This window comes from Mastacembelus armatus, chromosome 3, assembly GCF_900324485.2.
Source record: "Mastacembelus armatus chromosome 3, fMasArm1.2, whole genome shotgun sequence".
Classification (NCBI taxonomy): domain Eukaryota; kingdom Metazoa; phylum Chordata; class Actinopteri; order Synbranchiformes; family Mastacembelidae; genus Mastacembelus; species Mastacembelus armatus.
This window is the reverse complement of record NC_046635.1, coordinates 1,122,006-1,135,669: the sequence shown is the minus strand read 5'-3', so window position 1 is coordinate 1,135,669 and position 13,664 is coordinate 1,122,006. Positions and strand designations below refer to the sequence as shown.

At 44.2% G+C, this 13,664-nt stretch overlaps 1 protein-coding gene across 7 annotated transcripts in view; it reads right to left on the bottom strand.

The window, feature by feature from the left end:
* The window catches only part of nav2a (neuron navigator 2a), a 92,241-nt gene that overhangs the window by 44,004 nt on the left and 34,573 nt on the right, over positions 1-13,664 (bottom strand). For 6 of the 7 annotated variants that reach the window (XM_026319868.1, XM_026319869.1, XM_026319871.1 and 3 more), the window contains 5 exons: positions 11,978-12,111; positions 4,004-5,252; positions 2,736-2,839; positions 2,525-2,633; positions 922-1,356 (listed from right to left, as the gene is read on the bottom strand). In XM_026319868.1, coding sequence (XP_026175653.1) covers positions 922-1,356; positions 2,525-2,633; positions 2,736-2,839; positions 4,004-5,252; positions 11,978-12,111 — 2,031 coding nt within the window. Of the gene's footprint in view, positions 1-921; positions 1,357-2,524; positions 2,634-2,735; positions 2,840-4,003; positions 5,253-9,147; positions 9,219-11,977; positions 12,112-13,664 lie in introns of those variants that run through there. The other variant, XM_026319875.1, reaches the window with a different exon arrangement.

Sequence of the window (13,664 nt, the reverse complement as noted above, 5' to 3'; positions counted from 1 at the left end):
AGGCCTATGAGCAAGGATCACTACTGCCCTCTGCTGACAAAACGTAATGCAAACAGGGTCACATGTATCACATAAAATGACTGATCTTTGCCTTTCTCTATGAAGCAATAATTTATTATGTCCAGTTGTTTTAATTAATCACTTAATTAAACCATAACATTGTATTTCAAATCTAAATATAAACCATCGATGGTCTCACAAGAGTGTTAGAAAGCAGCTTTATAACCTTTCAAGAAAAATTCTGTTATATGAAAAAACATTTAAAAAGCTTAGGTTTAATAAAAAGACAATTAATAATATAAGATATTATATATTATAATAATATTAATATGCATACACATATTCTAGTAGAGACAAAAATGATATTTACAATATAGGCAGTGTCTGAAGTGCTAATTGTGCCTCATCTATAGAGGATGTCAAAATAACAAATAACATTTTTTATTCTGGATATGAATATTTACGTCACCTTGGACAGGTCTGGTGACTGAGGTCCTCAGTTCACTGGCTAAATCAGACACAGTTAACTCACATTTCAAGTGATCAACTGGAAACGTACACAACAAACTGTGCTGAGCGTTTCTCTCACATGACCTCACTTTGTTGCATGATACTGCAGGTATAAATGCCTGATGATAAATAAATGACCAGATTTGTTATCAATAAATCTCTTCATCTCTTCTTTAACTGTTTATTCTATAAAATCATGAGAACAGCACACAGTGAGTCTTCTGATTGCTTGTTTCTTTAAAATCAGGTATTCAAAAACAAAGGGCCTTCTATTTCCAATGATAAAACACAGGAAGAAGCAGGCCCACGTCAGAAAACCTAGACCCTGCAAGTGTTTTCACCTGATAAATGAACTAATCTTCTAAATCTTTGTAGGACTTAAAAAAAAAAATCAACCCTCTCTCCACGTACCCACTGGTGACATCATCAGGGCGTGCAGCGTTCTTGCTCAGCACATCTCCATCGCTCATGTATCCCGTGACCTCCATGGCGATGCCGTCGAGCTCAATGTCCTCCCCAGCTCTGTCTCCGAGGTCCACGCTGCAGATGGCACCTCCCCTGCCAGCCAGCTGCCGCCGGAGGTGCCCCGGGTATAAGTAGCGCCCTCCCTGGCCGCTAACCGCCCGGCCACCGTAACCGTTCCCCATAGAGGGGGCGTCGCCTGCCTGCAGACGAGGGCTGGACTGGCCCAGTCGCCACGACGACAAGGAGGGCCGGGTAGAGGTGATGCTGAGGATGCTCCGACCACCTCCGCTGTTGTTGCTGCCGCCGCCGCTGCTGCTGCTGCTTCCACCGCCGCTGCTGATGTCTGTGGTGACGCTGCCATCAAAGGTGGTTTCCAAGGTGCTGAGCAGAGAAATGACGAGAAGATTAAAGGCACAATCTGTGATTCACACGTAAACAAAACAAAAATGACCACCATCAAAAACAAGAGTGGAACCAGCTATAAACCAGTTGACAGGTCGTAACACCCAACGTGACATTGTACAGCAGTGAAATAAGACAAGATGAACCTGGAGAACATAGCAAAATAAAATAAAGTAAAAATATACATAATTAGAAAAATAGAAAACTATAATAAAAAACATATTGCACTCTGGTGTAATAGAATACTTAAGAGTTTTTACAATTCCTATGTACAAATGTACATATTCAGATGTTTTCTGCAGCAGTACAATAAGGCACAACACTACTCTCAGCCAGCTTAGAGCTCTCATGCTCTTCTGAGCTACTTCAATGACTAGACCAGATTTCTATACCTGTAATTTGATCATTACAGTTCAACTGATCAAATGACTAGAAAAAGCAGAACATCATCAAACCTGAGTTTCTTGCCTGAAGGCAGATCAGTTCAATAAAATCTGTTCAAATAACGTAGAGATATTGTAGATAGTTTAAAAACAAACTACACAATCTCCTCAGTGGACACAAAGATATGAGATTTACACTGTTACAGTCTGAAACAAGAAAACAGAAACCACAGAAGCCTTTCAACTGAGCCTACACTTAATCTAGACAGCTGGGAGACATGAGGCCGGAGCAGAGGTCAACATTCTGTGGGAGGGAATGTGATTAGAGCTAAACTTGAATCAAAGACAACATGAAAGACATGCCCTGCGATCCAAGTAAAAGATCTCTCCAAAAAAGGATGAGGCAGCAAGAAGAAAAGGAGGTAATACCTGTAAACCTACACAGACACGGGCTCAAATCCCCACCAGTTGCCCTGATTAAGCCTGTTTAAGGCGCTACACTTTGATGATCCCTAAACTGAATCACATTTCATAACCTTCTCTCTGAACACTGCTGGGAACACAAAACGCTTTAACGAAAACACTGCACTTCTTCTGTTATCTGTGTTATGTTGTTTCCAAAAACAGTTAGAAAAATGAAAAATATATTACTGACCTTTAGAGAAAGTCCCTAATAAGTGAGTCAACAAATTCTCGAGCAGACTCGTTGAATTACTCTTTATTTATTTTATGGGGTTACCAGAATGGATGTATTTTTTTTTTACCTGTGTGTGACCTGAGTTCCACGCAGGCTGGACATGGTCTCCTCTAGGTTTTGCCGCAGGTCTGCTATGTTTTTGACAGTACGCAATCGCCTCGTCTCCGGGTCTTCACCTGGGTGAGAAGATACAAAATCCCAGAAAGATTTTCCAGAAATGTAAAAAATAACTTATCTAGTTTGAAGAGGCAGAGCCTATCCTGTACAGGATCAGTCACCTGAAAGGTCCTCGATGCAGGGCTGGCTGTTCTTGGTAAAGGAAACGTCTCCAACTCCTGAGCTGGTCTCAGTGTTTGCTGTTCCCTCGCCGTCTGTTTGGGATCTGGCAAAACAAACCGTGTGAGGGATCACAGCGGGCAAATCATTGATTCTGAATTATTGCGAATGTGGTGGGAACCTAATGTTCAGCAGATTGCCTCAAAAGAGGGACAAAGCCTGATTAAGAATTAAATCTGCATTGTTTCAAGTCTTGTGACCAGGATCTACAATGACCACCCCCTAAGCCTCAAATGCCAGTGAAAATTTTGCCTCTTTGAAGGATAAATCAATAAACTGGCCGGTGCTTTGTGAGGCGATGACGTTTGAATGGCTCAGCCTTATGCAGCCTTTGGTCTCTGCCCGACCCCAGACTTCTCTGCCTTGTTGACTAGTCCTTTTACACTGCTCCGCAAAAATGACAGCAGGTTATTTCCATGTTCTTCTTGGATTGAATTCACTATTTAAAGCAACATGTTTTATTTTAAAACAGAGCATCACTGCTCAGTAGGTGTCAGAACAAGTTGATTTTGAACATTATTCATGTACAATTTAGCTTTTATTTAGCGTCACACATGTTTCTGACAGGTGGACGAGGTATAATCCTACTGGCAATGATGATTGACAGGTACACACCAGAGGACAAAGTCTCTGAGGACTGAGCCTGAGGTTGTTTTAGGTGGAGCGGTTAGCTTGAGGCCAGGATTGCACAAAGGACAAAGGAAGATGCTAATAAGTGGTTGTTAAAAAGGACTCACTGAGACCAGCTGGATCCTCAGTCCTTATCACACTGGGACAAGGACAGAGGTCAGAGTCACACAGCATCCACACATATTTGCCCAGATACATGAGTACACCCAGGGAGACAACACACTTCCTACCCACACGTCAACAAAAACAACCAATGGCTTTATACGACTTTTCCATATGTGCAACAGTAGAATTCAAAACCTTCAAGCAGGCTGATGTGGGGTTCATGTTTAAGGTCCCTTGTGACTCACTGTGTAAGGAGTCTGACTACATGATGCCTGACACATTGATAGGGTTGTCTCTTTTAACGTAAAAGAGACACTTGCACATCTGGACGCCTGGTTAACTTCTGCTTTTATTGGTTTTGTCTCTTAATGGATGCTGACTCTGGTGTGTGCATGTGTCCTATGAAGATGACATTGGAGCCACTAAACAGACAAACTGCGCAGTTAAACGTTAAATGAACGATATGTGAGCTCACCTGTACATGAAAGGTGCAACAGTGGCTGTGTTGGGGTGGCTGTGGTGCTGTTGAGTCTGAGGTAGCTGCACGCTGACAGTATTGCTGGCTGTACTCTGCGTAGAGCCTCCTCCTGCCACAGGGGCGGCGCTGGTCTTACCCTCTGTGGAGGCCAGGCTGGAGGTAGAGCTGGAGTGTCTGCTGTCCCTGTCTCTGTCCAGGGGGCTGCGGTGCATGGCCAGACCACTTCCTAACCGCATGCTCCGAGGCCTCTCCCCCGCCTCCTTTACTGAGGAGGCTTTCCCCCCAGCTCCTGGGGCTTTGCCTCCTGGCTTTGGTATTCCGCTGTGTGCAGGGGTGGAACTCTCCTTTTTGGCCACTTTACCCCCCTTTGGAATGAAGCTGGCGATTTTAGAGGTCCTTTTGTTTGAGCTGTCCGTGTCTATTGTCGTGGGTGCTACTTCCTCCTTAGGCTCCTCCCCCCTGAGCTCCGTCCTGTCGGGGGCCAAGGTACGTTTCCCCACCTCCTTTCCTTTCTCCTTCTCTTTCTCCTTCCCTCTCTCCTTGTCTTTGTCTTTCTCAGGGCCTTTGGCAGAACCCTTCTTGGCAGTCAAAGCTCTGCTAAAAGTGCGCTGAGCGATGCCCCTCAAGGCGATTTTGGGGCTGCTGGCAGTTGTAGAGACAGTAGTTCCTGCTGAGGGGGCTACCCCGCAGGTCGTACCGTTGCTGGTCCCATTCATTCCTGGCCGGACATTGCCATCATCTTCCTCCAGAGGGTCGGTGTTGGAACCAGTATCAGCTTTCTCCACCTGTCCTGTTCCAAGGTGCCTGGCTGGGGCAGAGCTGTCAGTCTGGGCTCCTACTCCACTGGAGGAAGATTTGGAGCCTCCTTTACTGTTGAAGAGTTTAAGCTTCTCTAGCATGGATTTCTGAGTGACGGCCTTAGGGGGAGCGTCAGCTGCCGGAGCAGCCTTGCAGGAGTTGTCTTTCTCCTGCTTGGCAGACTGCATGGCAGACAGGGGGGTGCTGGTGGAGGAGGGAGAAGGAGAGGTGGTGTTCTTAGTGCTCATCGACTTGCTTCTCCAGGGCTTGCTGTTGCTGTTGGGCTGGGGAATGGCAGTGGAAGAGGAGGACGAGGACGAGGAAGCAGAGGAAGGAATCGGGGTGGAGGTAGCGGCGGGGATGCTGGTGGAGGAGCTGACGGTCACTGCAGACGATGGAGCATGCTCAGTCATCACAGAAGGCTGAGAAGTCATGCCCTCTGTGGAGTCTGAACCAGACAAGAGACATTTCATTAAACACTGAGATATGAAGGTACAGATGAGAAGGAAAAGTCAAGCAGAGAGAGGATCTGGGGGGCAGAAAAGAAACCAGATGCTCAGTCCTTTCTGACCCCACACAAAGTGGCCTTATAAGGGCCTGGAAGTGGCCTGTGCAGACACAGCCAAACGTACCATTACTTCCCTGCAGGCTAGCCACCAAAACTGTTAAAAACCCCTTAGCACTAACAATGAGAGGAGCTCATCACACTGTTTATAAAAACAATGGGGAGCAGACTCAAGTGCTTTCAAGTCTTGCCAAGCAGGCGAGTCGAGAGACAGCACTGCTGCACTTATAAGGCTCGGACTTTTATGGACTAGATTTGGTCAGAGTCCCTCTGCTTTACAAAGAAACACTGTCTGGATCCATGCACTTAGTGCCTCATAAATTAGATTCCTAAACAGGAGAGTAGTGCAGTTTCACTTGGAGAGGAGCAGATTTCTGTTTTCTGTGGTGAACTTGTGCTCATTTAACCCAAAAAACACCCAAAAAGAAACTGTCTGGGTAGATCAACAAGCAACAAGTGACTCAGCAGCATTTCAGCCAACACACTTACCAAAAACTGAAGGAGGAGGAGAAAAGATGAAATTCTTGCTGTAAGTCAAGTAAGTCACTGCACTTACTATGAAAACAGGAGTATCCTGAGGGCTGCTGAGGTTGTCAGTGTGTGCAGGGGGCTGCTACCAGCAGCTCAGAGTCCAGACCAGTAACATTTGAATATTCAAACACCAACGGCCAGAGAGAGAGAAAGGGCCTGTGCAGGGAGCACTGGCTGGAATGAATCATAACATTTCTGTTGAAACACCCCTCTTGCTTAGTGTGTGTACACACACACACACACACACACACACAAACACACACACACACACACACACACACACACACACACACACGGTGGCTTCAGAAAGTATTCAGACCCCTATGATATTTTTGTTTGTGTGCATGAATTTTCCCCAACGTAGGTTCAAGGAGTGAATGAGATTATATCAATATCGTCAATATCGTGATATAAATGAATCTGTTGTGTCGTCCACAAAAAGCAAATGAGACTTGTGGTTCTCACACAGACGGCTCATTCTCTGTGACATGTTCATGATATGTGCAGGAGAAGTACAGCTGCATTAACTCCATATTTATGTTATGTGTCTCATTAAATATTAAACAGAATATTAAACACTCAACCTGCTTATTTCCCCGTTTAAACTCCCGCACAACATTTAGTGAGAGAAATCTGAAACAATGCACCCATTACCTAGTGATTAGGGCCCAATTAGCTGTGCTAGCAGTTCTGAATTGGAAAAGTGGGTCAGGTTGCTAATAGCTGGCTTCCTATTGGAGGCGGCTGAATGAGAGATGCATTATGGAGCAGGCCAAGGGAATAATGGGGACTGGCACTGCAGGTTTAGCATAAAGCTTTGATGTGGGCCAGCGGGATGGGCAGTGCTGTCTGTGAACGGGGTCAGCTCGGATTCTGGGTCAGAAGGCGACAGAAGAAGAAAGGCAGGACCTGGAGGCCCTGGATATTGGAACAGTTGGTCATTGTCGTGACTGAACCTAGTGCCCAGGACTGACACGCTCCAGTTGTGTCGCCAAGGGAGAAGGAAAGTGGTCGATCTTCAACGTTGGGTCAAACGTGCCACGAGTGACGGACACCGGAGAATAAATAAAGTTTTGTTCACAGCTTTTTTTATTATAAAATCAGTTGCTGCATTTGTACATTTAATGAAGTTTTCACTAAATGTTTCAGTGGACAAAAGTCTTTTTTTTAAATACAGCCATGAGCTGTCTCAAGCTGAGGAAAGTTCCCAGGCTCATTGTTTATGAAAATAAAGACTTGACAGAAAAATCACTAGTTAACATTCTGGTCATAAGTGATTGCAACAGATGAATCTAGCTTTTCCTGACTGGACTTTTAGAAACCAGATCCTGATTACTAGCACAAAATGCAGTTGAGGAAGCACTTTTCCTGCAAAAATAAACACGTAATTGTCTTAATATGCCCTAAAAATGGGTCAGTGACCTAATGACCCCGTGCAGCCTCGGGCCAAATCCTGGACTTAAACTGCTCAGACACTGGTCGAGCTGTCTCCTTGAAACATGTTGAAAGAATTTTAGTGCTTACATCTAAACTGCTTAATTACTGCCGTCATTAGAGATTAAAATAATGACAGTAGAGGAGAACCCAAAAAGGGAAAGGGTTCACAGACCACCTTTTGACTTCCTGTCTAGCATAAAAACCTGTCTCACCCTCTGAGTTTGTCTCAGGGCCTGTCCAGCTGTCTACTCCTCTTAGTGTGTCCTGATAACATCTAGGCAATTTTGGAAATCAGCCGAAGAGGCCTCAAAGCTCTTTTAACGGATCGTCACACTCATGTCTGTGCTTGTGTTCCTGTGTGTTAATGCAGAGGAAAACCACGTAACTTCACGCAAGTGTCAACCCTCTTCTGTGTGTGTGTGTGTGTGCGTGTGTGTGTGTGTGCATACATGTCTGTGCATGCATGTCACGTTTACGATCAATCTCAAATCCTGTAACTTCTATACAATTCCTGGACATGAAAGAGGAGCAGACACACTGCAGAGCTATGCAAGAACATTGACACACACACACACACACACACACACACACACACACACACGCACGCACGTGTGCGCGCGCACACACACACACACACACACACAAAACAAGCAAAAAACACAAAGATTTACACTGTCTGTTTTTAACAGACGGCCCCCAATCCAGCTCATGGTTAAACTGGTCAAACTAAATCTTCTTGGACAGTCATCAACCAAATGACTGACCTAAATTTACCCTCCCTACACACACACTCAGATATTATAAGACTAAAAACATGCTTGTGCTTTAAAATCCAAAGTGTTTTCACATGTGGTTCAGAGGGAGATCATGATTTTCCTGTCAGCTTCAGTTTCATGTGCCAACATCTTCATGGATATTTCATTTGTAAAACCTGCACAAATGATGTCAGATCGACATAAAGGCTGCGGGTGTTTGCTAACTCATCATGTCTTGATTTCAGAGGACTGCACTCTTTTGCTCTCATTCTCCCTTCAGTCATTGTGCTCCAAAAAGTGAGGGGGACAGCCGGCTTTTGCACGGAGGCTGAATCTTTTTAAAGTTTCTCCACATGAATACATTCAAACAGTGACGCTACAGCTCATCAGAAGGCCATTCATTCAGCGAGGCCAGCAGCTACACAAACACACACAAATACATGGCCAAACAGAAACAGGCTCATACGCAAACACACAACCCCAGGTGCCCCCTTCACTCGCTCTGCCTCTCTGCTCCGTGTCACTTAGTGGACACCAGACTCAGTCACCTCATGTTAACGCGGAGCAGAGGAGGAGATTCAGATCTGTTTCCTCACTGTACAGCCGTGCAGTAACATGACTCCATTCTGGTGTCACAGCCGTTGACACAGAGCAGATCTCGGCCTCACGACAGAAGCTGCAGGTGTTTCTCTGTGGTCACCTGAACCTGCAGCAACACTTGTCTCAAAACAATGAGGTGTAACATAACGTGTAGCTCTTAAGTCTCAACATGCAGCCTGCAGGCCAAAACTAAACTGTTCCCTCAGCCATATATTTTTACTGACACCTTGGTCGCAAAACAAAATTCTAAATTACATCGAATGTAAGTTTGGTAATGCAAACAACCTCTTTGCTTTAAAAATAATCTAATGTTTAATGTTTAGGGCAACCAGCTTGACATTGTTAGACACCATCAAAAAAAACATCAAAGCGGTACAAGCTGTCTAAATCTGCTACAGCCCCATATTTCAGAGGAAAGCACAAATTATTCAACTGCTCAAAGTGAACTGACAAACCTCAGAGGTGCTGCAGACGTCCAGGAGGAACCGAGGAACGGAGCAGAGATGGACAGGAGAGGAGGCAAGACTCCCAAAACCAGTGCCCACCATATAAAGTGTGCAGGAGGTGCAGGAGGTGGAGGAAGAGGAGGAGGAGGAGGAGGAGGAGGAGTGTGGTGCAGTGCTATGACTGGGGGAAGGACTTGGCTGCATGACAACAACAGGCCTGGTGGGTGGGTGGGGGGCTGTTTGACTGACAATGTGCAGCCTACCTGCTGCTGCCAGTCATATGGTCTACTGAGTACACACACCCATGCACCTGCACTCTGGGAAATTAACTCTGGTCATGTTTTTTTGTTTGTTTTTTTTTTTTAAACTCTGCTGCTTTTGACAACTTAGCGTGAAATGAAATCACCTGCCTGGGCAGACTGAGCTAAAATGAATGCAGTCTAATCCGATAGTCCTGCAGTACATCCTCCCTTCATGACGGCAATAATATTCAATTTCTGTTGACACTGTTTTACAGACATGTTGACTCAACTCTGTGTTTTTTTTAGAGGCTGTGGTTTGTGTTGTTGTGTAACTGTACTGTGTTAAATACTGAGGTCGGGGTCACACTTTTAACACTGAACCGTAACCACAGCCTAAATAACAGTTTTTGAGCTGTACCCATACAACAGATTTTACACTGTGTGTAAAAACACCTGCATTCTGTTCAGATCTAGTTTTTGTCGACAGCAGCTGCACCAAGTGTGTTAGCAACAGCAAGCCTTTGTATAAGAACGCTGTATATGAACACATGGGCTCTGTTGAAACACAGCTTAACAATAATATTTAGGGTAGAGGAGAAGTGACATTAACCATGATAAACAGCAGGGCTACCAACACCCCCACAGAGCCCCGTGGTAGCAGTGATGGCTCAGTAAGGAAAGTCCAAGAAGAACCTCTGAAAGTGATTCAGCTGGAAGTCTGTCCATGAGCAGTGGTCAGGGTCCTCCATGCTCCCTGACCCTTCACCTTACACATTACAAAGTCATGAGTCCACACCTCCTAGTTGCTCTCTTGCTCAATATTGAGCCCAGAGGTTGATATGTCTCATGTTGTTTTCATGTCTGTACCATAAATATGAACCAGGAAGCTACTGGCCAGGGGAAGAAATAGCCCAACACAAAACCTCCTGTAAAACTCTGACTTCTTCTTCTTCTTCCTACACTTTGCTTTTTGTATGAATTAAACAAAGACAATATCACGTGCTGGCAGGCACATTGCCTGGCTGTGTCTCCTTGTGCTGATCTTAAATAAAAGGTGGCTATGTAACTTTATATTTAAATACAAATACAAGAGTGAGATTTATCTTCTCATCTTCTGTCTTAGCAAGAAAGTGAACTGGGTATTCTTTGAATACCTCCACTGCTGTTATTACTACTCTTTCTACTTCTATAACTTAATTCAACCCTAACCCCAATCCTTCACTCCATCAAGCTAATTATTTCCATATATATATATATGTTCATGAACCCACATATATCAAATCAAATCAAATATATGATGATGTCTACAAACAAAAAACTATCCAATGAAAACTCCCCAATCCCCGTTGGAGCCGCATGTCAGAAGAAATGCTTCAAAGTCCTGCCCACAGTGTTGGTCCCAATTAATTTGTCACTGTTTAAACACAGGCAACACACTTTCTCTCCCCACGTCTCCCTCTGGGTGGTCAAATGTCTCTGTCTAATGCGGGGTAATGAGTTTAGACTCCAGACTCTAACACAGTCTATATAAAGCTTTGGCCCATCGAGTGGTGACAGAATCTATTTCAACACAACTAAACATACTGCCAAAGACACCCAGTCTGTATGCTGCACAACACTGAGTATAACAAGTCAAAGTGGGTCAAAGCCAGTTTAGAATAAATGCAAACAGGTCTATTCTTGATCCTCCAGCAGCAAATAAGACTACACTTGTAAATTCCAAACTCATTCACTGGCTGTAAACACCACTAAACTGAGTAGCAGCGTGAGGAAGTTATTTCAGGCATCTGGTTCAACAAATAAAAGTCCTTTTAATGTCAGGTGACTGACAGTTGAAGCACATCCCAGACTCAGACGGGGATAAAACTCTGAATCGTCAGCAGAAGAGACAGTGTTAGAAAACATTTGGTTCATTAATGAAAGTCTGGCAGCAGACAGTTCACGTAAAGACGTATCAGTTATGTCTCACAGGGCACGTTTTGTTCATGCACCACCTCTGTACCTGCCTGTGGAGTAACAGCTGATAGTGTCCTTAGACTAGTACCTGACCACAGGTCCAGAGAAGGATCTCTGATGAACTGTGATTATAATCCTTAGGAAAATATAAAGCCTTAATTTATGCACAGAATTAAGTGAATTGACCTGACATGGTGTGTATTAAAAGAGCCCACTGAGTATTTGTTAATGAACATACACTGGCATCATGCTAATGTATTCTCCATTAGTCATTGCAGCAATGCATGCTGGGGGCTCTGCATTATTTTCTTAACATTTTCTCTTGGTGTCAAAGCAACAGAGCTAAGTTGCATTTTCAACTACACCAAGAAAAAGCACTCAAAAGATTCCTAACTCGTCTTTAATGATCCTAAACACAGCAACTTGAACAGAACTAGCATCTTTGGTTCACATGCACATACACACATTTGTCTTCATTCTTTGTGGGGACTTTCCATGGATTAACATTCAGTTCCTGGAAACTAACTCTAGCCATAAACATTAACCTTCACTCCAACCTCCCCACACACACACACAAAACTATTTCCATTATTAGCACAAAATCAAAAATGTCAGTATGCATGTTTGTTCACCAGGCCTACCTCTGTTCAGGTGTGAGCCGGCTTTGGTCTTGTCACTGAAGCCCTGACTGCGTCTGTTCCCAGCAGCACTGACTGAGCCTCTTGGAGGGATGTCACTGCCAGCAGCGGACACCCTCGCTGTGGGCCCGGGAAGTCTGAGAGAGAGGGGGGAGAGAGAGAGGGAGCAAAGAAAGGGAGAGAGAGAGAGAGAGAGAGTGAAAAGAATAAAGAAAGAAAGAACAGAGGCATAAACAGGCCAGAACACAGAGTGTGTTTATTCCAGTGACTACAGGTCATGAGAACATCAGCAGACAGAAACACATCAGGTTACCATGTCTATAATAGGTTCTGCTGGTAGAGGGTATACTGCTTAGCTGGGACAGTTTAGAGGCATTTTATGTGAAGATGCCACATGCACAGTAAACAACGACTGCGGACCAGCTCCCCTTCTTGCATTTATAACCAACAACGCACAGCAGCGTGTTCCTGCATAGCTCAATTTTCTGCAAAATGCCTTATACACTGCACATCTTACATGGGGCAGGAAAAAGATCTCTTTGTACACCATTTCATTACGTTGTGTGATAAACAAATAAAGTTATTACTTAGGCCTCCTTTAAAGAATACGAGTAGCCTGTTAAAACTGATTTGCAACTTAATGATCCCACACAGGCTTTATTTGATTTGACGTGTGTTTGTGTTTTGTAACCTTCGGTGGAGCACATTCCTGACGGAAACTTTATTTGACCTAATTTATTGATTTCCAAAGGGCCTTTCTCTGCTTGCCTTGTAGCTGGCAAGGTCAAGTGTACTTCAAACTGATGCCTGCAATACCCAGAGGCTCATATTGGTGCCACAGACTCTGCAGTCTTTCTTTATTCTTTGTACCTGTATTATTTGAAACACCTGTGGTAACAGCGAATGCTGGAAAGACAACATGTTGACATGTGGGTAACCTTCAAACTAAAAGTCTGATGTTTGGGTTAGAGGCTGCTGATTGTATAACTAATTTAAACCCAGCTATTGTTTGCCTTCCCTCTAGCTCTGCTTCCTCACACAAACCTATGGTAACCTAATGAAGACAGATGAACTCAGGGGAGAGGAGAGTTCAACAGCCTCCAATCACACATCCTGCTCCTTTATAGCCCTGCATGGATTAAACAGGATATACTGGCCATGGATTAGCCTCGGTGAAAATTATGACACCTAGTTTCTACATTGTAGGTCAATTTGGTGATCACTCTGTGAGCCAAGGTGTAAGCTACCCAAGTCAAGGCACAGAGGCTGCTTCTAAAATGCTAATTCAGTTGCTGAGACATCATCATCCTGAGACTGCAACACAGATGCTGATAAGCAGATTAAAGCTTGTATGCATAATAGAAACTCTAATTTCCGGCATGTCATTCACTTTGACTGACCATTGTTTATCTAGCCTCTCCACAGTAATAGGTTTTACAATATTATTAGGTCAACAGTAGCTTAACAGCACTGACCTGACATTGAATTTCAATTATGGCAAGACCAGGTAGCCTACTAGAGGGAATGTTCAATTTAATGGTGAGAGGAAAAACTATGTTTATTTCATAATGTCAGTGGAATACCATATGTCAGAGTGTATGGCTGGGGGGAGGTTTCTGGTGTTTTGTGTTATTATGTCAGAAATGTAATAAAGTCATAAATGCCAAAAATGCCTCACACGCAACCACAC